The sequence below is a fragment of the Leucoraja erinacea genome, chromosome 5, assembly GCF_028641065.1.
Source record: "Leucoraja erinacea ecotype New England chromosome 5, Leri_hhj_1, whole genome shotgun sequence".
NCBI classification, from domain to species: domain Eukaryota; kingdom Metazoa; phylum Chordata; class Chondrichthyes; order Rajiformes; family Rajidae; genus Leucoraja; species Leucoraja erinaceus.
Genome location: NC_073381.1, coordinates 81,385,404 through 81,411,242, shown reverse-complemented (window position 1 = coordinate 81,411,242; position 25,839 = coordinate 81,385,404). Strand labels below are relative to the sequence as shown.

The window sequence follows — 25,839 nt, the reverse complement described above, 5'->3', positions numbered from 1 at the left end:
ATAACAAATGTTTTGTATGCCTTTTTCACTAGCTTGTCTACCTCCTACTGGTTTCAGAGATCTAAGGACATGCATGCAAAGACCCCTTTGATCCTCTATATGTCTTGGTATTCAAGCATTTATTGTGTTTTATTTCCTAGCTAGTTTGCTCTCCTCAAATACACTGCCACTAACTTTATAGATATTAATTTAATTTGCATTTTTGGTGATCACCCAACCAGATCACACATTTTCCTGGAGCTAGCACCTTCCTTTCTTCCTAACTGCCAGTTTTAGTTTCATGGTGGATCTCTTAATCATGGCCTCCAAAATCTGTTATCAAATATACCATAAAAAGCAAGGGAACTGTATCTTAGCCCTACTGAAATTCAATGCATTAAGCCCTCCAGGCATTAAAGCACCCATTCATTTAGTTACGGACATCAAATGCATGATTGGAGCCTGGGGTTGGTACCAATTTGCTTGCATCTGGTTCTGAAGAAGAGTTAACCTATGATGAGCATTTGATGACACCGAGCCTGTACTTTCTAGAGTTTAGAAGGGTGAGGGGGAACCTGATTGAAACTTACCAAATAGTGAAAGGCTTGGATAGGGTGGATGTGGAGAGGATGTTTCCTCTCGCGGGAGAGTCTAGCACCAGAGGTCATAGCCTCAGAATAAAAGGACATACCTTTCAGAGATAAGGAGAAATGTCTTTAGTCAGAGAGTACTGAATCTGTGTAATTCATTGCCACAGAAGGCTGTGGAGGCCAAGTCAATGGATATTCTTAATATTCTCTGATAGGTTCTTGATTAGTAAGGGTATCTATGGGTAGATGGCAGGAGAATAAGGTTGAGAGGGAAAGATAGATCAGCCATGATTGAGGAATTTGAGGAGTAACCTTTTCACACAAAGGGTGGTGGGTGTATGGAACGAGTTGCCAGAGGAGGTAGTTGAAGCAGGGACTATCGCAACGTTTACAAAACGGTTAGATAGGTACATGGATAGGACAGCTTTGCAGGGATATGGGCCAAACGCAGACAGGTGGGACTAGTGTAGCTGGGACATGTTGGCCGGTGTTGGGAAATTGGGCCAGAGGCTATTTCTTATGCTGCATAACTCTATGCCTCTAATTGCAGCTCCTTGGCTGAAAATGTTATTCTTGCTATTTCATTTAATTTCTCACAATTTCCTTTTATTTTCTATCGACAATGAGAGAAAACAAATGTTGTGATAAGGGTTTGTCAAAAGTAGTATCTAAATATTGATGGAATTTTAAGCCATATTTTTGCAAATGATGATGGGTTTTTGGTTTCATGTGCTTTGACTCCAGTAAAATGAAACATAAGAAAATATAGGTAGCTTTGAAGGAAGATCTGAAATATTGGAGATTTAAGAAAGATAATCAAAGAAGGGAAATTTGTTAATAGAAAAAAGAGACAGTCATTCCATATATGGCTTCTATGACCAAATAAGACATGCTACTAAATATAATATTTTACAAATATTCTTCAGAGCCTCCTATCTATCTATTTATTTATTTGTTTATTTATTTGTAGGTTCATGTAATGAAAGAAGTGGCCAGCATGGCTCAGGAGAAATTGGGAGTCTCGTGTGAAGTAATCGATTTAAAAACTATTCTGCCTTGGGATGCTGAAACCATTTGCAAGGTATGCTTTGTGAATATTTCTTTGTGTGGATGCTGACAAGAATAAAATAAAATGTATTTTTGTAAGGGAAAATATAATAAACTTTTGCAAATGGTTGTAATTTTTAGATCCAATCTTAGACTGCTGATATTTTAATTGTGTCTTAGGCTTATAAGGATTCTTACTGTAACTTAGTCAGAAGACTCGTACAGCACTGAAACGGGCCCTTCGGCCCAACTTGCCCATACCAACCAAAGTACCCCATCTACACTAGTCCCACCTGCTTGGGTTTGGACCATATACCTCTAAATCTTTCCTACCTATGAACATGCCCAAATATCTTTTAACTTGTTATAGAACCTGCCTCAAGTACCTCCTGTGGCAGTTCATTCCATATGTCCACCTGTGTGAGAAGGTTCCTATTAAATCTTTTCTTTCTCACTTCAAACCTGTCCACTGGTTATATGATTCCCCTACTCTGGGTAAAAGAATCTACCCAATCTATTCCCCTCATGATCTTAAACAGAGAAGCAGAGAAGGCAAGTTTCAGTTTCAGGCAACATTTGATTTAATACGTGGCCTCGTGTATTTAAAATTAATGTTTTAATCTTTTAAGTAAGTGGAAAAATTAAAATATTCTTGTGATGTGAATCCAGCAACTAAGCAGCCATAATTTGAAACAGATATTTGGCAGTGGTCATATTTTGAATGGTAGAAGGTTTTAAAATTCAGACTTCATAGGCACGGGTCATGTTAATGTTGTTCTACTTAATCAATGTGGATGGCACGAGCCATTGGCTTCCCACTTCTAAAGTTCTAGATGTATTGTTGCGCTTACTGTGTCATATTCAAATTACTTCTCCAGTAAATATTAGTGTAAGTTTGCACCAGAAAATCACGATGTGCAACATTATACTTGATAGCATTAGTTAGAAATTCTGGACAAATTGTGGCTTTGAAACAGACACTTAAGGTACAGATGCAGAGCTTATCTAGTTCTATCTCTCAGTTTAAAGAAGAGATCCTCACAGAAAATTGGTTCTAGTAAATTCCTTTTGCCATTTTTCGAGTCGAGTGAAGAGTCGAGAACGTTTAATTGTCATTTGTGCTGACAGTAGTACAATGAAATTCTTACTTGCAGCAGCATAACAGGCCGGTAATACGCACAGATGATATATAATAAATAAATAAATCAATAAAGTAATGACCTTAATACTAGTGCAAACAAAAACCCGAAGACGTTGGTGCAACCCTAGACAGTCCATAGTTCATTGGTTAGTGTTGTGTGGTATTCATGGTCGTTGGGAAAAAGCTATTCTTGAACCTGCCAAGATCTTAAGATTCCTATACCACCTTTCAGATTGTAGAAGTGAAATGACAGTGTGATCAAGGTGGTGTGGATCTTTGATGCAAGTTCCCTTTTTGAGGCAGCACCACCTATAGATCACTTCTATGGCAGGGCAGTCAGTAACTATAATGGTGAGTACCCACAACCTTTTCGTAATTTCCGTCATTCCTGGCCATTCGAGTAGCCAAATCATTCCATGATACACCCAGTCAGTATGCTCTCACCTGTATGCCAGTAGAAGTTCAAGAGAGTATTCGTCGATATACTGAATCTCCTTAATTTTCTAAGGAAGTAGAGGCAGTGATGGACTTTTTTTGTGATTGCATCTTTGTGATGGGCCCGGGACAGAACAGATCTTCAGAGATATGCACATTCAGAAGCTTGAAGTTGTTGAGTTTCTTCACTACCAACCCATTGATGAGGACAGATTCATGGATCCCCAGATTTCCCCCATTAAAGTGCATAATTAACTTCTTGTTCTGGCTGACATTGAGAACAAGGTTGTTGTTCTGGCACCATTCAATCAGATTTTCAATTTCCCTCCTGTACTCTGACTCATCATTATCGTTATTCATCCAACAGCAGTAGTGTCGTCGGAGAATTTAAAGATGCCGTTGGAACTGTGTCTGGCTACCATGTCATGAGAGAATTGCGAGGGAGAGATAGATCAGCCCTGATTGAATGGCGGAGTAGACCTGATGGGCCAAAAGGCCTAATTCTGCTCCTATCACATGAGTTTATGAACTTCCCTGAGTGTGATAATAGAGGTTGGGAGAGGACAATGGTGTTGAGCGCTGAGCTGTAGTCCATGAACAACAGCCTGATGGGTTCTTATTGCCCAAGTAGTCCAGTGTATATCTAGTACTTGTGGACAGAAGGTGGATATCTTGAAGCCATAAACCCAACCAGATTAATTTTGGTGCACTTTAACATTTCAAACGTTACACTTGGCGGGCCGATGGTACGATAAGATGCTGCAAGGATTAAGTTTAATTTTTATCCTGGAATAATTGGATAAGCTTATTATACCACAAGAATTCTTTTTTTTTTGATTTTCTTTTTCCACCCATTTCTTGTTTTGCTTGAGTTCTCCTTCCCAGCTTGTTTCCTTTTATTTTTCTCACTCTTTGGGTTCAAATTTTCCATCTCCGCAGTGTACGTACCTACTTGAGGTCAGGTTTTCATTTTCTGTTCCTTCCAAAAATACCATAACTTGATATCCTTACACAGTACTATACTGCCACTAATGGTTATTGTACACCACGTCCTCTATGGCCTCTTATAAACTGGTAATAACAGCCCGAAACAACAGCCTGCGGCACAGAGACAGCGGTGGAGTTGCTGTCTCACAGCACCAGAGACCCAGGTTCGATCCTCACTGCAAGTGCTTTCTGTGCAGAGTTTGTTCATTCTCCCTGTGGGTTTTCTCCCAGTGCTCTGGTTTCCTCCCACCTCTCCAAAGATGTGCAGGTTTGTTGGCTTCTGTAAATTGCCCCTAGTGTGTAGGTTAGGAGATTATGGGACTAGTGTACGGGCAATCAATGGTCGGTGTGTACTTGGTGAGCTGAAGCTGTATCTACTCTGTATTTCTAAACTCAATCCCGTCTTCCAGTACTAAGTCCTCAGCTTTACAAGTCAGAGCTCTTCCACAATACATTCAAGTACTTTTTAATTGTGATGCGATTTTCCGTCTCTATCGCCTTTTCAGGGACCAGATACTGAACATTCTTTAGGTGAAATTATTTTTCCTCCTGTCCTTTCGTCCCAGATACTTTAAATCTATGCCCTCTGGGTTTTCTGCTCGTGGAAATAACTTCTTACCATTTACTCTGTCCATTTAAACATCTCACGTCAGACTTCTCTGCTCCAGGGAAAACAAATCTTGCCCATCCAATCTTTGTTCACTGCTGCACATTTGCCTCTGCATCCTCATCAATAGAATCGCATCAATTTTGTATATTGATTGCTGCAATATGCATGCAAACACTATACCATAAGATTGATCTCTTGATTTACAAGATAGACTGGGGTTGGGCTATTATGAGTGCTAGGAGCTCGGCACTGTAATAAATCCATTTAACTCTTTCTAATATAATCATGAATGACAAGTTATTGATTGCTGTGTATATTTATTTGAGGATTAATAATGTTTCGGATCTTAATATTGCTGTTTAATTTAGTTTAGAGCTACGCGCAGAAACAGGCCCTTCGACCCACCAAGTATGTGCTGATCAGCAATCCCCACACACTATTCTACACATACTAGGGAACAATTTAGAATTTTACCAAGCCAATTAACCTACAACCAGTATGTCTTTGGAGTGTGGGAGGAAACAGGAGATCCTGGAGAAAATCCACGTAGGTCACGGGGAGAACGTACAAATTCTGTACAGACAGTACTCAAAGTCAGGATTGAACCTGGATCTCTGGCGCTGCAAGGCAGTAACTGTACCACTGCGCAACCGTACAGCTACTGCTTTGTGAATAATCAAGATGTTGGGAAGCATTCTTCAAAATGAAGAAGAATCTTATTGGTAGTTTTGCTTTGAAAAATCTAACTGCAGTTTGATTCTTTTATTTCTCATGATTAGTGTTCCTTAAATTTGCTTGCATTTTCAAGGATCTTTGAAAGGTCATGTTACACAATTTGAAGAGTAGGTTAATTGTGTTTGATTCATTCTTGTAGATGGTCAAATAAGAGGCATTATAATTTCTTGAGAAAAAAGGAGATTATTTTGTGTATACCCAAATACTCAAATATTAATTCTGAAATGTTTTGAAATATTGAATAACATAAATTCAATTACATTTCTATCACATATACGCTATACATATATATTAAGGATTTAAATTGAGTTAATATTTATATTCTTATCTGTTTACCCCCAAGTAGAAAGATACATTATTCTTTCATATATACTCCCGATTGTTTTAAAATATTCTTGGAATAATTTAAAGCTTTTCCATAATTGAATTGAACACTGGCAGCTCAGGTTTGTGAGCATTTGAGATTTATGTATCATTTAATTAAATCTTTATCAAACAAACTTTGGCATCTAAGAAATCAGAAGGCACCTAAAAAGAAAGACAGGAAAATCTGAGGTTCCAGCATCTCAAGATTCAGTCTTCACAAACAAGTGGATTTTACAGATCATTTAAGCGCCTTGAGTATCTAGAAAGGAGCTATATAAATCCCATCCATTATTATTATTTATGGTTTCTGTTTGGGGAATACTCAGTTTAACTTCTTTGATATGCAGCCCACCAAACACCTAATGATGACTGATGGCTTTTCCTGCCTTTCTTTTATACACCACTTGGAGCATTGACTTCCCAACACCGATGGCTCTTTTTCAAATCATTTGTAGTTCTTTTAATTCTGCCGTCTCGTCTCCCCATCTCAATGGTTATACAGGTGCACAACCTTTTATCCGACGTTCCAAATAACAAAAACCTCCGAATACCGACATTTTTTCGGTCCTTGAAGAAAGGTCCTTGAAAACGTTCACCGAGGGCGGCCCGCAGAGGTGACAGCGGAACCTCCGGTCGGTCCTCGGAGAAAGGGGAACTAAATCCCCATTCATAAAAGAGAAGGTGAGGGTATATTGCGCAGGGGGGTTAATAATTGACAATCTGCTGCCGCCTGCCCGCTGAGTTAAAAAAAGTTCCCACGGTAGACTCACGATACACAGTGTATCGTGAGTCTTGCATGAGAACTTTTTAACTCAGCGGGCAGGCAGCAGCAAATTGTCGCTCCCTTAAGTTTCACCCCACCTACACCCCTCTGCTTCCCGGCCATGTGTGTGACCCCTTCCCTCCCCTCTCCAGCTCCCCGCCCATTGCACCGGCGCGGAGGCTTTGCACTGTCTTCACGTCGGAGCTAGTGCCAATCACCGGAGACGTCAGGACCAACGGGACACCGGCCCCCAGGTCCACTGCAAGCACGGAGATCCCAGAGACCCACAGCCAGCAGCAGCCCAGCCCTGTTCCAATTCCAGAGGAACACGCTCCCCGCAGGGACCGAAGCTGATGGTGTGCAAGGTGCGTCTTGGTCTTGAGGTTGCGGATGAGGGGGCGCAGCTCGGGCTGTGACGTCTCCGGCCACCCCCCTGTGCAGGAGCTGAGACTGGGAACTGTGGAGTTGTTTGCAGTTGCAGAGGGAGGGGGCAAGGGCGGTACAGTTCCCAGTCTCAGCTCCAGTCCAGAGGGGTGACCGGAGACGTCAGGACCAACGGGACACCGACTGCAAGCACGGAGATCCCAGAGACTCACAGCCAGCAGCAACTCTAGCCCAGCCCCGCTCCAACTCCAGAGGAACCCGGGTTGCGGATGAGGGGGCGCAGCTCGGGCTGTAGGCGAACTGCCACTGTCGCTGTAGTGGTGCTGTTTTGTTGGTCCTGAATCCGGCCACCTCCCTGGACAGGAGCTGAGAGACGTTTAGGACCACCAGAAGCTTACAGCGACGTGGCAGTTCGCCCACAGCCCGAGCTGCGATCATCGGGACACCGACCCCCAGGCCCACTGCAAGCACAGATCCCAGAGACTCACAGCCAGCAACAACTCTAGCCCAGCCCCGCTCCAACTCCAGAGGAACCCGGGTTGCGGATGAGGTGGCGCAGCTCGGGCTGTGGGCGAACTGCCACTTGTCGCCGTAGCGGCCCATCGGGGAGCGGATTCCTCTGGAGTTGGAGGGACAGCGGCTTTTGAGAATGGTGGGCAATCACTTCCAAAGTTCTGCCCACACAGTCAGTACACCTCTCCTACACTTGTCTCCCGCACTAAGATCATCTCACAGAGAATGATCCCAGCCTAACCCTTCCTATTCTCTCCTATTCTGCAAGAAAAAACTACATTGAAGACTCAAACTCGCGATCGAGCAACTGCCGGGATCGAGGCGCAAACTCGCGACCTTGCGGATATGAGCTGAGCACTCTACCACTGAGCCAGCCGTTAAAATCTACGCTAAAAATCTTCCATTCCGAAAGCCGAAAAATTCTGAATTACGAAAAGTGTCTGGTCCCAAGGCTTTCGGATAAAAGGTTGTGCACCTGTACTGAATTTTTAATACAGTAACTGGGTCACAGTGCCAACATTTTTTGTAATAGTCACCAATTAATGACTATTGCCTTTAATTCTTAATTATTATGTCACAATGGGAAGTCAAAAGATGTAGGAAAGTGAAATTGAAATTACAAATTCCAATCAAGTAATTTTCTGGCACTCTTTGTTCCAGAGCCTTGCCGGATTATCCATTTTGCCTGACCACCAGGGTTCATGTAATAATAATCCAACAATAAAACTCTGACCCACCAATTATACCCATCCCATATCTCTAAAGCACCAGGGTCTGCTAAAATAATAAATAAAGAATTATCAATGAACAAATAAATAAATAAATAACTCTTTCAGGACGGAGGTACTCGTCCCGAAAGAGCGTGCGCCGTATGCAATGCTCTCGTAATTTTGTCCGGATTAAAGGAAGTTCTGGACCATCAGTTGCCAGAAAGTTGGTGGAGATATTTAATTTATATATTATTGCTTGTTATAATATTTTAAAACCTTAAAAGTAAGCTGTACACAAGCTAAAGAACAGTGTGCAAATATGTTTTTCTGGTCTGTTGTGATTTGAAATGGTGATTAATTGACTATTAATCATTAAGTGGATCCATGTGGAAATTTATTGCTGCAAAGAAACTGGAGCAACAATTAATGATTACCCACTTGCACATCAAACAGAGTATGAGATCATTCAGAATGTGCCTGCTTTTGATCAAACAAAGATGAGAGGTTTACAGTTCCAGCAATATAATGCATTTGTGATTAAACAGAAGAAAAACTTTCTTTATTAAGATTAAAATTGTTTCAATTTGTTCCATTGTAGATATAGAGAAATAAAATTGATTCTTTGGACTTGAATTTAAAAATTTCAAATAAAATCTAAGTACATTTTGTTCTTGATAGCCACAGTTTTATGAAAGGTAGTACTCGCATGGTTTGGCGTCCTCATTTAATGTATAGAATCAACAACAATCAACCCTGCATTTAAGCAGACATAAGGATCCTGACCTGAAACGTTACATATTCATGCCCTGCAGAGGTGCTACCTGACCTGCTGAGTTACTCTAACCCACTTTGTGTCATGTTCTGTATTTAAGTAGTAGTTTTCATAATCTCAGTATATCCCAAAGTGTTTCACAACCAATAGATGTCTAATTCCCGGGATGGTGGGACTGTCATATGTTGAGAGAATGAAGTGACTGGGCTTGTATACACTGGAATTTAGGATTAGAGGGGATCTTGTTGAAACATATAAGATTAGTAAGGGATTGGACACGCTAGAGGCAGGAAACATGTTCCCAATGATGGGGGAGTCCAGAACCAGGGCCACAGTTTAAGAATAAGGATAGGCCATTTAGAACGGCGATGAGGAAAAACTTTTTCACCCAGAGAGTTGTGAATCTGTGGAATTCTCTGCCTCAGAAGGCAGTGGAGGCCAATTCTCTGGATGCTTTCAAGAGAGAGTTGGATAGAGCTCTGAAAGATCGCTGAGTCGAGGGATATGGGGAGAAGGCAGGAAAGTAAGTTATTTATTTATTGCAAGTTTAAATCAACTTGCGTTGAAACCAAAGTGCTTTACATAGAAAAAAATAATTAGGTTTCCGTACATCCATAGAAAAATTAAAATAAAGAAAAATGACACAACACATTATAGAATTCAACATGAACGTCCCCCCACAACAAAATAAAAAATTTTCCACTGTGGTGAAAGGCATCAGAAATTTCAGTCCTCTTCCTCTGTGATCACCTGGGGCCTATTTGTGGCCTCCGCAGCCAGTCCGCTGTTTTCAGGCCCTCTTGCCGGGAAGATGGAACTCCGGCGTCGGGTGAACACTCCTCAGCGGCTTGGAAATGTCTGGAGCGGCCGCTTCCACCCCGGAGACTGCGGCACCTGAAGTGCTCAGGCCGCGCTGGTTGGAACTCCGACTCTGGTGAACTTGAATCCCAGGCTCTACGGTGTTTTAAATTCAGCGCTGCCAGCGGCTGGACGCCCGCAGCCACAACTCCTCGGATGTTGGAGTCGGCGGTCACAGTACTCTGGAGCTTACCGCACGGCGACCTGGTAAGGCATCGCCCGCTCCGTGATGGTGTCCCAGCGCTGTGCCGCCGCCGAAGCTGTTGTCCCGGCCGTTCCCGACAGGAAACGCCGTTCCAGTCTGATGGTAGGCCGCGAGGAAGGGGCGAAGAAGCAGCTCGGAGGGAAGCCGCCTCTCCGACCAGGTAGGGACTAGGAAATAAATTTTCCCCCTTCCCCTCCCCCAACCCACCACATAAAAGAAGACCTTCAACAAACATTTTGTTGTAACAGGACTAAAAATAAAATAAATAAAAAGGAAAGGGGTACTGATTGTGGATGGCTGGCTGGAAGGGCCGAATGGCCTACTCCTGCACCTATTGTATATTCAAAGCATGATAACTAATTTGTGCCTGACGTGGTTAAGTGTTGGCAGCTTGTTAATTTTTGCTTAAGAAAATTTAAAGATGCATTTGTTTGCAAGAGAAACAAATGTCTGCTCAAGGGAGCGGAGTTATCTCCAGATTATGCAATTGCACCTTGAAAAGAAAGATAAAGCCTTTGTTTGATATGATTTCATGCAAAAGGTACTTCTAACTATGTAGGATTATGATTGTCATGATAAGATTATGTATACAGATCTTGAGTGGAAGTTAAACTTTTGTATTTTTTACTTTGGAATATGTTCGGCTTATTTTAAAGCACCACCTGCCAGTTCAACTAATTTCGAAGTTGGGCTTGAGCAGCTTTCCAGCTCCTTGAGTTCATTGCATCTGCAGACTTCCTGTACTTGAGGATCATGTAATAAATCTGATTTATGAAAGAAGATACGTAGACTTACCACACTTAGCACCAACGAATTAACCTCTTGAAAATATACTGTGTAAGATGATAAAATCAATGTGCTGATGTCCATTTTCTCCTGATTAGCTTGCACTGACAAGTTTACAATTTGTGAACATTTTGTGGAATGCTTTCATGGCTTTATATTTCATACTTGGATTCAGATACAGATAGATCGAGTGAATGTGTAGCAAGTTAGGAACTTTTTATGGCTTTATTAATAGGGATGCCATCTAATTTCAGAGATGCTAAAATAAACAGTAGAAAGTGTCTTGTTGCTTTGCTTTTCAAATCTATCTCCATTATTTCTTAGTATTCCAATGCACAGAGATTTTGCTTGTACTCACCCACACAACCAACCAGCATCGCTAATCTGATTGTAACCTCAACTACACATTCATGCCTATCCTCCATATCTATTTAACAGTGCCTTAAAACTATTATACTTTATTTTCAAACTTTCCCTACTTAGTTAACCTATCCATCTCCCATTTTAGCCCCCCTTTATCCTCTTCAAAATTTTAATGGTTCAATGTTCAGTGTTACTTTGTTGTCACATGTTCCTAGGTACAGTGAAGTTCTTTAAAAATTGGAATCTTATCCTGGCCTTAAAGGCCCGTTGCACTGGCAATGACTCTGGGTGGGTGTTGCAGGCATGGGCCTGGCCTGGCGATGCTGTCAGTGTCCTCTACCACTGCTCCGCTGCAGGCCGTTTCCAATCCACAAGCTCGTCCAACTTCATACTCTTCTAAGTACCTCCTTATTATCAACAAATTTAGCAGCCAAATTATTGCTTCTTTAATCCAAATAATTTATAAAAGTTAATCAGGCAACAAAATCATCCTACCACAACTAGAGACCAGCCCTGAACTTCAGTCTGAAGAAGGGTCTCGACCCAAAACGTTGCCCATTCCTTCTCTCCAGAGATGTTGCCTCACCTGCTTAGTTACTCCAGCATTTTGTGTCTACCTTCGATTTAAACCAGCATCTGCTGTTATTTCTTGTACATGGCCCTGAACTACTATCTACCTCATTGGTGACCCTCGGACAATCTTTGTTCGGACTTTACTGGTTTTAGCTTGCACTAAACCTTATTCCCTTTATCATGTATCTATACACTCTAACTGATTTGGTTGTAATCATGTGTTGTCTTTCCGCTGACTGATTAGCACAAAACAAAAGCTTTTCTCTGTGTCTTGGTACATGTGACAAACTGAACTGAATCGGAACTGAAACTGAGACTGGACTGGACTGGGCTGGACTGGACTGGACTGAGTCCTGGAACACCAATTGTTATATCCAGCTAAGCATGAAAAGACCAGTTTATTCCAATTTTTTAATTTCCTGTTAACTATGCCAGTACACTATGTCCTTTGATGCAGGACCCTACCAAGTAGTTTCTGGAATGATTGCTAAATCAGTGAATAATTCTGAAATAGTTATTATAAACATGGGACACTATTTCTCTAACTGTTTTAATAGTTGCAATTCATTTTCTGCATTAAATACGAAGAAGCATTGAAATGAGGATTCAAATTTAGTTCAGATTTCATTTTACTGTGGGATTTTATGTGAGTAGTTTGCAAGGGATTGTATATTTGAATGCTGAGAATTCTCTACACTGTCTATCATTTCCCCCCCATCTGGATATTCCACTGCCCTTGAGCAAATTCCCAGCAATTTTTCATTTTGAAGTTATATGGATAGCATATGTGCCCTGTAAGGAAAGTTTTTCAAAATCAAACCACACACAATCAGATCCAAAATCAGTTGGGCAGTTATTTAATTCTGCAAGTTTGTGCTTTGGACCCCTTTTTTAATGTTATTTAGTAATGTTCTTTATTTTAGATTGATTTAAATGCCTCTTATAAACGTTACATTGGTTGTTATTTTTGATTGTTATCATGGTGAACCAGACAGCTGTCGCTGTCACTGCACCTTTAAAGGAATAAAACTTTTTGGAGAAAGCGAATGCACAGTTGAAAATAAGAAACAAGAAATTGTTTTTGGAGATACCCTGCTCCTGAAAAGAGACCACTGATTTACAACTATGAAAATCAATGAGGTTACAAAAATCATTGATACTGATTAGATAACAAATGTAAAAAAAACACACTTTTGGGGTGAATTGTTTGATAACAGCAATTCGTATCATATTAAGTTATCCTCCTTCCTAAGGAACTGCTTAAGAAAGAGAAGAATAAAGCTGGAAGAGAGGAGGGGCAGGACAAAGCGTGGGAAGTAATAGGTGAACACGGGCGATTTGGGGGGTGGGGGGTGGAGATAGGCAGATGGTTGGAACAGAGACCAGAGATTAAAAGGGAGAAGGCGTGAGAGAAAAGGATGGAAGAGTTGGGAATTGTGAAGCCAGAGGAAGGAATGTAGGCGGAGGGGAGAAATAGGTACAAGTGCAGGTGGGGCACGGAGGGGGAATGGGGAAAAAGCGGGGATATTTTTATGCACACAGGCTGGAACATCTGAACTCAGCAGGATATGGAGGGGCTCCTTTGAATAGTTGCTGTTTAGACTATTGAGTTGTTGGGCGAGGGATACTTAACTGGCTTTATGCTTGCCAAGTACTCGCGTCTTCTTGCAAATCTTCAGTGTATGTCTCAATTGTTTTGTAAAAGTAATGAGAACTATTGATATTTATTGCATGAATAGTTACAAAACTTGTATAAATGATTGTTTTCATTTGGATTCTATACCAAGTGCTCTGGAATGTTGCTTCCTCTCATAAATATTCTTTCCATGAAAATCCACCTATACTCCTAGTCCAGTGGTAGCTGTGTACTGATCTAGAAACTCTACCTGCAACTTCCCTTTAATAAGTTGAAAAAGGCACACACAGAGAACAAAGGGAGTGAGTGTGAAAGAGAGAAGGGAACCAACTCAAGTCCAGTTGAGCCGGGCAGATATACAAAGCCAATAGGTACACAAAAATGCTGGAGAAACTCAGCGGGTGCAGCAGCATCTATGGAGCGAAGGCAATAGGCGACGTTTCGGGCCGAAACCCTTCTTCAGACTGAATAGAGTTGTAAATCAGTGGTCTCTTTTCAGGAGCAGGGTATCTCCAAAAACAATTTCTTGTTTCTTATTTTCAACTGTGCATTCGCTTTCTACAAAGCCAATGTTTTGTGGTGGATCCTGATCTCTCGTGTTGTCACATTCTGGGGCAGATTGGTCAAAATCCTGGAAGAACTTCACTAGGAACCCATCACTGGGTTGGTTAGCCGAAGTGACCCTGAAAGCAAGAATGAAAAATTGAAGCAAATAATGTTCTGACAGTATTTTGATTGGGTACTGGGACAATGGACTCAATAGCTGACCAATTGTCACATAACAAAAAACACTTAAGATAAATTCACTTTTGCTGTGACAGGCGTGAATATATTTTGATGAGATTCAAAAACTTCTATAACAGATAAACATCCTCTCAGGCCCTAAAAAAAATATTCTTCATTCCTACAGATAATTATTTTAGAGCTATTTTAACCACATTATTTTAGTTTTTTCAAAAATTAGGCTTATATGTGCTACAGAGAATTGCCATTAGTTCTTGCATAAACATCGTTTAAATAATGTTCTTAAACAGGAGTTCCCCAAACCAAATAAGGTGACCTCAACTTTCAAGTGATACATCTAAAATTTTAGATTGATTTTCCACCCTGATAATTTCAAATGAGTAATGTTCATAAACTGACGATATTTAGAATAAGGAGGAAATTTCTCCTCAATTAATTTAAGCAAGAATTGCTTTGAAGATGCCAAGACATTTGCATTACTTTGATATCGGTGCTTATTTTAAATTTGTCTTTAAGGAATGCAGAACTTATTATGTAAAATCTTCAATGTAAATTCCAGTTTAAAAATCAACTGGCAGAATTCATTCTGGCAGAAATTGAATTAAAATGCACATCCAAAGTATACAGTTTGATGATTTGTGATCTAAAAGCATCTCCTAAGCAGATGGTGAAGCGAGGCATGTGAAACAGATGATAACACATTTATAAATGTGCAGCAGATTCCCGAGGTGTAGGTCGGCGATACCAGACATAGACTCTGTGACTATTTCGCTGAACACTAGTCCTCGGTCCTCCAAGGTCAATTGGATCTCTTGGTTGCTAACCATGTTAACTGCTATTCCCATAAAGTCCTTTCTGTCCTGGGACACCTCCATTGCCAGAGTCGCAAACAAGAAGGATTGACACCTCATATTCTGCTTGGGTAGCTTACAACCCAATGGTATAAACATTAAATTCTCCAATTTTAAGTAACTACAACACCATCCCTCTCCCCCTTCTTTCCCCACACTACCCATGATCCCCTGTGCCCCACCTGGACTCACACCTATTTCTCTCCTTCCCCATCTCTTGGAAACATAGAAAAATAGGTGCAGGAGTAGGCCCTTCAGCCCTTCGAGCCAGCACCGCCATTCAATATGATTATGGCTGATCATCTAAAATCAGTATCCCGTTCCTGCTTTTCCCCCCATATCCCTTGATTCACGTCCACGAGAACCTTCGACCTCCTGGCAACCCACTAGGACCTCCTTGCAACCCACCTACGGCTCGAGAATTCGCGCTACTCTCCATGGCGACTTCATTCTAGTCACCGTTAATTTTTCAACATGTTGAAAAATTCTCAGCGACCATAATGAGGCCGCGACTAGTTCCTAAAATGTGGGAACTCCTCACGACCATGAAAGCGACTCCCCGGTAACCACCCACGAACATGTGGCGACCATGTGGCAGCCGCAAAGTCTTCTGCAGTCGCCTGAAAAGTCGCCTCGGTGGAACAGGCCCATAACTCTCTTGAAAACATCCATTGAATTGGCCTCCACTGCCTTTGGTGGCAGAGAATTCCACAGATTCACAACTCTCCGGGTGAAAAGGTTTTTCCTCATTTCAGTCCTAAATGGACTACCCCTTATTCTTAAACTGTGACCCCTTGTTCTGGACTCTCCCAATATCGGGAAAATCTTCCTGCATCTAGCCTGTCCAATGCTTTGAGAATTTTATATGTTTCTATAAGATCTCCTCATCCTTCTGAATTCCAGTGAATACAAGCCCCCTTGATCCATTCTTTCATCATATGTCAGTTCCGTCAGCCCGGGAATTAACCTGGTGAACCTACGCTGCACTCCCTCAATAGCAATGATGTCCTTCCTCAAATTAGACCAAAATTGCACACAATACTCCAGATGCGGTCCTCCTTGCTCCTAAACTCAAATCCTCTCGTAATGAAGGCCAACATGCCACTTACTTTCTTTGCTGCCTGCTGGACCTGCATGCTTACTTTGACTAATGTACAAGCACACGCAGGTGTCGTTGCACCTCCCCTTTCCCTAAACTGACACCATTCAGATAATAATCTGTCTTCCTGTTCTTTCCACCAAAGTGGATAACCTCATATTTATCCACATTATACTGCATCTGCCATGCATCTGCCCACTCATCCAACCTAGCCAATTCACCCTGCAGCCTCATAGCGCCCTCCTCGCAGCTCACACTGCCACCCAGTTTTGTGTCATCCGCAAACTTGGAGATGTTACATTTAATTCCCTCGTATAAATCAGTGATTCCCAACCTGGGGCCATTTGGGGGCCATGGCAATTTAGGGGGCCACAAGTTCAATGAAGGGGGCCACTTTTTTTCCACTAATAATGTCGGGGGTGGGGCACAGAAAAATTAAAGGGCCCAAGGGGGCCATGAACTAAAAAAGGTTGGGAACCACTGGTCTAAATCGTTAATATATATTGTAAATAACTGGGGTCCCAGCACCGAGCCTTGTGGCACCCCACTAGTCACTGCCTGCCATTCTGAAAAGGACCCGTTAATTCCTATTCTTTGCTTCCTGTCTGCCAACTTGTTCTCTATCCATGTCAATACCCTACCCCCAATGCCATGTGCTCTAATTTTGCACACTGATCTCTTGTGTGGAACCTTGTCAAACGGTTTTTGAAAGTTCAGATACACCACATTCACTGGCTCTCCCTTATACATTCTACTTGTTACATCCTCAAAAAATTCCATAAGATTAGTCAAGCATGATTTCCCCTTCACAAATCCATGCTGACTTTGACCGATTCTATCACTGCTTTCCAAATGCGCTACTATAACATAGACATAATAGACATCAGCATCTTCCCCCTACCGATGTAAGGCTAACTGGCCAAAAATGTCCTGTTTTCTCTCTCCCTCCTTTCTCAAAAAGTGAAGTAACATTGGCTAGCCTCCAGTCCACAGGAACTGATCCAGAGTCGAGAGAACATTGGAAAATGATCACCAATTCATCCACAATTTCTACGGCCATCCCCTTGAGTACTCTGGGATGCAGACTATCAGGCCCTGGGGATTTATCAGCCTTCAGTCCCAACAGTTTACCCAACACCATTTCCTGACTAATGTGGATTCCCTTCAGTTCCTCCCTCCCACTAGATCCTCGATCCCCTAGTATTTCTGGGAGATTAATTGTGCCGTCCTCAGTGAAGACAGAACCAAAGTACTCGTTTAACTGTTCTGCCCTTTCCTTGTTTACCATTATAAATTCACCTGTCTCTGACTGTCTCTTCCACCAACATTACTTCCTCTAGCTTCACAATTCGCAACTCTTCAATCCATTTGCCACACACCTTCTGTTTTTCCATCTAGTTTAGTTAATTGTCACGTGTACTGAGGTTCAGTGAGAAGCTTTTGTTGCATGCTATCCAGTCAGCGGGAAGACAATACATGTTTACAATTGAGCCATTTACAATATAGATACATGATAAGGGATACATCATGTCTTGCTTATGTCCACCATTTGTCTATAAACACCCCCACCCACCCCCATCGTCTATTACCAACTTATTACCTGCCAAGCTTTGTCCTGCCACTCCACTCTTCCAGCTTTTTTAAGAAAGGTCCTGCCCGAAACACCACCTATCCATGTTCCCCAAAGATGCTACCTGGCCTGCTGAGTTACTCCAGCACATTATGTCTTATTTTGCATCAAATTAAATGTTGTTGCCCATAAGACAGGATTTAGTTGGCAGGCCCAGTAAAGTAAACTGACGATGTGAAGTGCAGAGAATTAGATTACATTAATTGTACTATGCAATCCTCCTTCCCGTGAAATGAAAATCTTCCCTCTCACATTTGGAGATATTAAGCTTTTTGATTTTGTAATAAGCCAAGATTCATGAAATGAAGCCTCCAGCGCTTCACTCCTAGTGCAATTTCATGCTCCGATTAATTCACGCATATCTTAATTCATGGATGATAACAAATAGGGGATTCTGAATTGGCATTTATGCATCAATACAATACTGTTACTGAAACCTCTGAGGTTGTGGACTACAGATAGAACATAGCAAATAATGAATCTCTGCAGATCCAACCGAATTTCAGTGTGTGCTAGTGCTAGTGTCAGTATATGGTTGATTTTGCACAATTGATATTGATATTGATTTTGATATTGCAAAAAAGCACACTACCACCTCTACTTCCTCAAGAGACCATGAAGTTTGGCATATCTCCAACAACTTTTACCAACTTCTATAGATGCACCAAAAAAAGCAAAAATGGCGGGGTGCATTACAGCTTGGTTTGGGAACAAAAAGACACAGGGCTGGAGTAAATCAGCAGGTCAGGCAGCATCTGTGGAGAACATGAATAGGAGACATTTCTTCTATTTGGTGCTATTTCCTTCGCTCCATAGATGCTGCAGCACCCGCTGAGTTTCTCCAGCTTTTTTGTGTACCATGAATAGGAGACATTACAGGTTGAGACACTCCTTTGGAAAGCTAGAAGAGGGGAAAGGCAAGGTAAAATGCGGCTGTGGGGGGGGGGGTTGATGAGGGGCGTCACCATCCCAGCCGTAGAGTTGACTGACAGGAGACGAGTCCAATCTGCATGGCGCTGACTTAAGGAATCTGTGCACTCGTGGTTTTTAAGAACTTTAAACCTCGATATCTTTTACAGTATACCACCGATTGGAATTAAACTTGTTGCACTCGCAGCACAGGAGAACGGTGAATAACCTGGCGAAAAATCATAGCGCTATCGCGTACCGTTTTAGCTCAAATAGATAAACCCCGCAAACTGGAAGAGCACAAGAGCAGAGTTTTAGTTATGTATAGATAGATATTAAAGGAAAAAGGGAAACTGGGGAGAGAATAGAAAACAAAATGGTCAACAGTGTGTGGAGCTGCAGGAAATGGGGAAGGCCCTCAATGAATATTTCAATAAGACTTGGGAAATTAGGAAAGTTTATGGTGATTTCTGGATGATTGACCATATTACAGAGATAAGATATATATGCATTTGGAAAGACAGGGTTTCATGAGGGATATTCAGCATGGTTTTTTTGCAGGGAGATCATGCATCACAAATTTAATTGGTTTCACTGTGGATGGCTCGTTTGTAATCATGGATTGTCTTTCAGGAAATGGTGTTAGGTAAACTTAGTCAGGAAATGGTGTTATGTAAACTGTTGGGACTGAAGGCAGATAAATACCCAGAGCATGATGGTCTGTGTCCCAGAGTACTCGAGGAGGTGGCCCTAGAAATCGTGGCTGCATTGGTGATCATTTTCCAATGTTCTCTCGACTCTGGATCAGTTCCTGTGGACTGGAGGCTAGTCAATGTAACTCCACTTTTTGAGAAAGAAGATAGTGGGGAAGATGCTTGAGTCAATTATTAAAGATGTTACAGCAGCGCATTTGGAAAGCAGTGACAGGATCGGTCATAGTCAGTATGGATTTACGAAGGGGAAATCATGCTTGACTAATCTTCTGGAATTGATTGAGGATGTAACCAGTAGAATGGATAAGGGAGAGCCAGTGGATGTGGTATATCTGGGCTTTCAAATAGCCTTTGACAAGGTCCCACACAAGAGATTAGTGTGCAAAATTAGAGCACATGGCATTGGGGGCAGGGCATTGGCGTGGATAGAGAACTGGTTGGTAGGAAGCAAAGAGTAGGAATTAATGGGTCCTTTTCAGAATGGCAGGCAGTGACTAGTGAGGTGCCGCAAGACTTGGTGCTGGGACCCCAGTTATTTACAATATATATTAACGATTTAGACTAGGGAATTAAATATGACATGTCCAAATTTGCGGATGACAAAAAGCTGGGTGGCAGAGTGAGCTGCGAGGAGGATGCTATGAGGCTGTAGGGTGACTTGGAAAGGTTGGGTGAGTGGGCAGATGCGTGGCAAATGTAGTATTATGTGGATAAATCTGAGGTTATCCACTTTGGTGACAAGAACAGGAAGGCAGATTTTTATCTGAATGGTGTCAGATTAGGAAAAGGGGAGGAGCAATGAGACCTGGGTGTGCTTGTACATCCGTCACTGAAAGTAAGCATGCTGGTACAGCAGGCAGTGAAGACAGCTAATGGCTTGTTGGCATTCATTTCCAGAGGACTGTGGCTGACGAGGGACGTCAGCGACAGTATAAAAATAAAAGAGAAGTACAACAATGTAGCAAAGATGAGCGGGAAGCAAGAGGATTGGGTAATGTTTAAAGAGCAACAGAAGAGAACTAAAAAGGCAATACGGGGAGAAAATATGAGGTACGGAGGTAAGCAGGCCAAGAATATAAAGGAGGATAGTAAAAGCTTATTTGTGTATGTGAAGAGGAACAAAATAGTTCAGACCAAAGTTGGACCCTTGGAGACTGAAAAAGGTGAATTTATTATGGGGAACAATGGAATGTGGCAGATGAGTTGAACAGGTACTTTGGTTCCGCCTTCACTAAGGGGGACACAAACAATCTTCCTGATATACTAGTGGCCAGTGGATCTGGGGTGACGGAGGAATTGAGGGAAATCCGCATTAGGCAGGAAATGGTGCTGGGTAGATTGAAGGCTGATAAATCCCCAGGGCCTGATGGTCTGCATCCCAGGGTACTTAAGGAAGTGGCTCTAGAAATCGTGGACGCATTGGTGATAATTTTCCAATGTTCTATAGATTCAGGATCAGTTCATTTGGATTGGAGGGTAGCTAATGTTATCCCACTTTTTAAGAATGTCGGGAGAGAGAAAACAGGGAATTATAGACCAGTTAGCCTGACATCGGTGGTGGGTAGATACTGGAGTCAGGTCCGAGTCAGCATGGATTTACAAAGAGGAAATTATACTTGACTTATCTTCTGGAATTTGTTGAGGATGTAACTAGGAAAGTGGACAAGGGAGTGCCAGTGGATGTAGTGTACCTGGACTTTCAGAAAGCAGTTGGTAGGCCCCACATAGGAAATTAGTGGGCAAAATTAGGGCACTTGGTATTGGGGGTAGAGTGCTGACGGATAGAAAATTGGTTGGCAGACAGGAAACAAAGAGTAGGGATTAAAGGGTCCCTTTCAGAATGGCAGGCAATGACTAGTGGGATACCGCAAGGCTCGGTGCTGGGACCACAGCTATTTACAATATTCATCAATGATTTAGATGAAGGGATTCAAAGTAACATTAGCAAATTTGCAGATGACACAAAGCTGGGTGGCAGTGTGAACTGTGAGGATGATGCTATGAGAATGCAGGGTGACTTGGACAGGTTGGGTGAGTGGGCAGATGCATGGCAGATACAGTTTAATATGGATAAATCTGAAGTTATCCACTTTGGTAGCAAAAACAGGAAGGCAGATTACTATATAAATGGTGTCAAGTTGGGAAAAGGGGAAGTACAATGGGATCTGGGGGTCCTTGTTCATCACTCAATGAAAGTAAGCATGCAGGTACAGCAGGCAGTGAAGAAAGCGAATGGCATGTTAGCCTTTATAACAAGAGGAGTTGAGTGTAGAAGCAAAGAGGTCCTTCTGCAGTTGTATAGGGCCCTAGTGAGACCACACCTGGTTTTTTGCGTGCAGTTTTGGTCCCCTAATTTGTGGAAGGACATTCTTGCTATTGCCGGAGTGCAGCGTAGGTTTACAAAGTTAATTCCCGGGATGGCGGGACTGTCATATGCTGAGAGAATGGAGCAGCTGAGTTTGTATACTGGAGTTTGGAAGGATGAGAGGGGATCTTATTGAAACATGTAAGATTATTAAGGGTTTGGACACGCTCGAGGCAGGAAACATGTTTGCGATGTTGGGGGAGTCCAGAACGAGGGGCACACTTTAAGAATAAGGAGTAAGCCATTTAAAACTGAGACTATAAAACAGTTTTTATCACAGAAATCGTAGGCGGCGCCGTCGAGTATGGCTGCCCAGCCAGCAGCTGTTAATCTTTTGACCCTTTTTTAAAAATTTTTAGTGAGTTAAGGTGTTTGTTTTGGAGGTCTTCTAGTCTTTTGTGTGGTGGGTTGGGGGAAATTTTATTTCCTAGTCCCTACCTGGTCGGAGAGGCGACTTCCCTCCAAGCTGCTTCTTCGCCCCCCTCCTCGCGGCCGACCATCGGACTGGAGCGGTATTTCCTGTCGGGACCGGCCAGGACTGCAGCTTCGGTAGTGGCGCAGCGCAGGGACACCGTCTCGGACCGGGCGATGCCTTACCGGGTCGCCATGCGGTGGGCTCCGGAGTGCTGTGACCGCCGACTTCAACTTCAACATCCGAGGAGCTGTGTCAGTGGGCTGGATTTAAAACACCGCGGAGCCTGGGATCCGAGATCGCCAGAGTCGGAGCTCGTTTGTATCCTTTGAGTCTGTGGAATTCTCCGCCTTGGAGGGCGGTGGAGGCCGGTTCTCTGGATGCTTTCAAGAGAGAGCTAGATAGGGCTCTTAAAGATAACGGAGTCAGGGGATATGGAGAGGAGGCAGGAATGGAGTACTGATTGGGGATGATCAGCCATGATCACATTGAATGGCGGTGCTGGCACGAAGGGCCGAATGGCCTACTCCTGCACCTATTGTCAATTGTCTATTATGAGCTGTAAACAATTACCTGTACAAATTTAGAAAATATTGTGAATTATTTATCTTGGAAGCATTTATATTCATCATTGTTTTAGTGTTGTCCACGTATTGTGTTTGGCCTCCGGTTATTGGTATGCTCAAGGCAGCAGAGATTCATCCAGTCAGGAACAATACTTAAATTACTAGACTGGCAATCTAGAGATGCAAATTCACATCCCACCACTGCAGCCATGGAACTTAAATCCAGATTTATTTTTAAATTTGCACAGTAAAAAAAAACATCACCACAAAACTACCAGAATATTGTAAAAATCCCATTACCTCTGACCTATATGTGCCTCTTGACACAACAGTATGGAGTCTTTTGAAAAGACTTACTGAGCTACTGAAAAGATATTTGGACAGATATGTGGATAGGGAGATTTATGGAGGAAGGTGGGCCAAATGCAGGCAAATGGGACTAGCCCAGAATGCTAACTTGGTCAGCATGGACAATGTAGGCCGAAGGGTCAGGTTCCATGCTTTATAGCTATGTGACTACTCAGTTGCACCATAACCACAATATTACACCAGGAAAAGGATAAAATCAGATTTTAACCTTGTTTTGCCCTACACAGATTTTGCCTGACCCTCAGATTATTTTAGCAGTTTGTTTTTCCTCAATGGCAATGATTCAACCACTTCCTGAATTAAAAGAAAATCTCCAAATTTCCATAATTTTAATACCAATCAGGATCTCATGAAAACAGTTATTGCCACCCCATTTGCCATTGCCTGTTAATTGAGAAGTCAACCACATTGATGGCTCTGGTATCTGAATGAGGCCAGAATGGGTCACGAAGGCAGAAAAGATGTTTTAATTTGTGATTATTAACTAATTTAAATTCCACAATTGATGGGATTTGAGTTCGTTATAGATTGTAAATTAAGGCTCCTAGTTGCTCGGTAACTAAACCGTTTTCTTTTGCTCAAACGGATTTATTCACTCATTCATACACCGATGGAAAATGATTTGGATGTGGAATGAGTATATCAAGAAAAAAGCACGTTTTTTCATAACATTAAAAAAAAAAGAATTATGGATTGAATGAGAGTAAACTGGTTGAAGAGGACATTATTATGGAGGCAAATGGGTTGAGGATTGCTTTTCAGATCCACAAAGTCTTAGCAATGGCATTAAAAAAACACATAAATGGAGTATTATATTTTATAGCGAGAGTTTTAAGGGTCAAAATATAATGGAGAATTCCTCATATAAATTGAATCCCTTAATAGCACTCATTCTCAGTGGTGGCCAATTCAAATGATCCAGCATCCATGCATTTTGACAAGAACCATTAACATTTATGTGTTAAGAGTTTCACAATTTAACATATCTGCCTTCCTCTAATTTCATGTGAAAATCATATGTGGTTAGAATGCACTGTCACATTTTATTAAAGGGTATTTTTATACATTTTGGTTTCACCATGTAGAAATTACAGCTGTGTTTATAAGTAGTCCCCCCCCATTTCAGGGCACTATAATGTTTGGGACACATCGCCTCACAGGTGTTTGTAATTGCTCAGGTGTGTTTCAGTGTCTCCTTAATGCAGGTATAAGGGAGCTCTCTGCACCTAGTCTTTCCATCACCTTTGGAAACTTTTATTGCTGTTTATCAACATTAGAACCAAAGTTGTGCCAATGAAAGTCAAAGAACCCATTATGAGACTGAGAAACAAGAATAAAACTGTTAGAAACATCAGCCAAACCTTAGGGTTACCAAAATCAACTGTTTGTAACATCATTAAGAAGAAAGGGAGCACTGGTGAGCTTACTAATCGCCAAGGAAGATCTCCACAGCTGATGACAGATGAATTCTCTCTATAAAAAGAAAAATTCCCAAACACCTGCCAGACAGATCAGAAACACTCTTCAGGAGGCAGGTGTGGATTTGTCAATGACCACTGTCCGCAGAAGACTTCATGAACAGAAATACAGAATCTACATTGCAAGATAAACCTCTGGTTTGCGGCAAAAATAGGATGGGCAGGTTACAATTGCCGAGAAGTACTTAAAAGAGCAACCATGGTTCTTGAGAAAGGTCTTGGCAGCACATCACCAGAGAAGACACTCAGCAACTGGTGATGTCCATGAATTGCAGACTTCACGTAGTCATTGCATACAAAGATATGCAACAAAATACTAAACATGACTACTTTAATTTACATGACATTATGTGTCCCAATCATTATGGTGCCCTGAAATGGGGGGACTATGCATAAACAAAGCTGTAATTTCTACATGGTGAAACCAAAACGTATAAAAATGGCCTTTATTAAAATCTGACAATGTGTACTTTAACCACATGTGATTTTTTTCTATTGCAAATCTCAAATTGTGGAGTACAGAGGCAAATACATAAACGATGGGTCTTTGTCCCAATCATTATGGAGGTTACTGTAGATTTAGCTCTTAGGGCTAACGGAACCAAGAGATATGGGGAAAAAGCAGGAACAGGGTACTGATTCTGGATGATCAGCCATGATCATATTGAATGGCAGTGTTGATTCGAAGGGCCGAATGGCCTACTCTACACTTACTTTCTATGTTTCTGTATCAACCATTGGGATGAGAATGTACAAGAATGTTTTGGGCACACTGGACTTCATCAGCCAGGGAACTGAGTATTGAAGTTTGGGCAATATGTTCCAGTTGTACAAGATGTTCATGAGACTACGCTTTGAGTATTGTGTTCAGTTTTGATCATTCTGCTATAGGAAAGATGCCATTCCATGGAAAGGGTGCAGATAAGATTTGTATGGATGTTGCCTGGACTCGAGGGCCTGACGTATAGGGAGAGATTGGACAGGCTAGACTAGGGGCTAAGGCCAAAGGCAGGAGACTGGGGTGAGAGGGAAAGCTAGATCAGCCATGATTGAATGGCGGAGAAGACTTGATGGGCCGAATGGCAGGAGACTGAGGGAGTAATCGTATAGACCTGTATAAAATCATGAGGATCAATGCACACATTTCCCTGGGCTGGGGTATCTAAAATTAGAGGACATAGGCTTAAGGTGAGAGGGTAATGATTTAATAAGAGCTTGAGGAGTTGAGGTGGGTACTATAACAACACTTC

The 25,839-nt window shown here is 42.0% G+C and overlaps 1 protein-coding gene across 2 annotated transcripts in view; it reads left to right on the top strand.

Annotated features, from left to right (window-relative positions):
- Positions 1–25,839, top strand: part of bckdhb (branched chain keto acid dehydrogenase E1 subunit beta) — a 173,626-nt gene that overhangs the window by 52,252 nt on the left and 95,535 nt on the right. For both annotated transcript variants that reach the window (XM_055636077.1, XM_055636076.1), the window contains exon 8: positions 1,540–1,650. In XM_055636077.1, the coding sequence (XP_055492052.1) occupies positions 1,540–1,650 (111 nt within the window). The remainder of the gene's footprint in view (positions 1–1,539; positions 1,651–25,839) is intronic.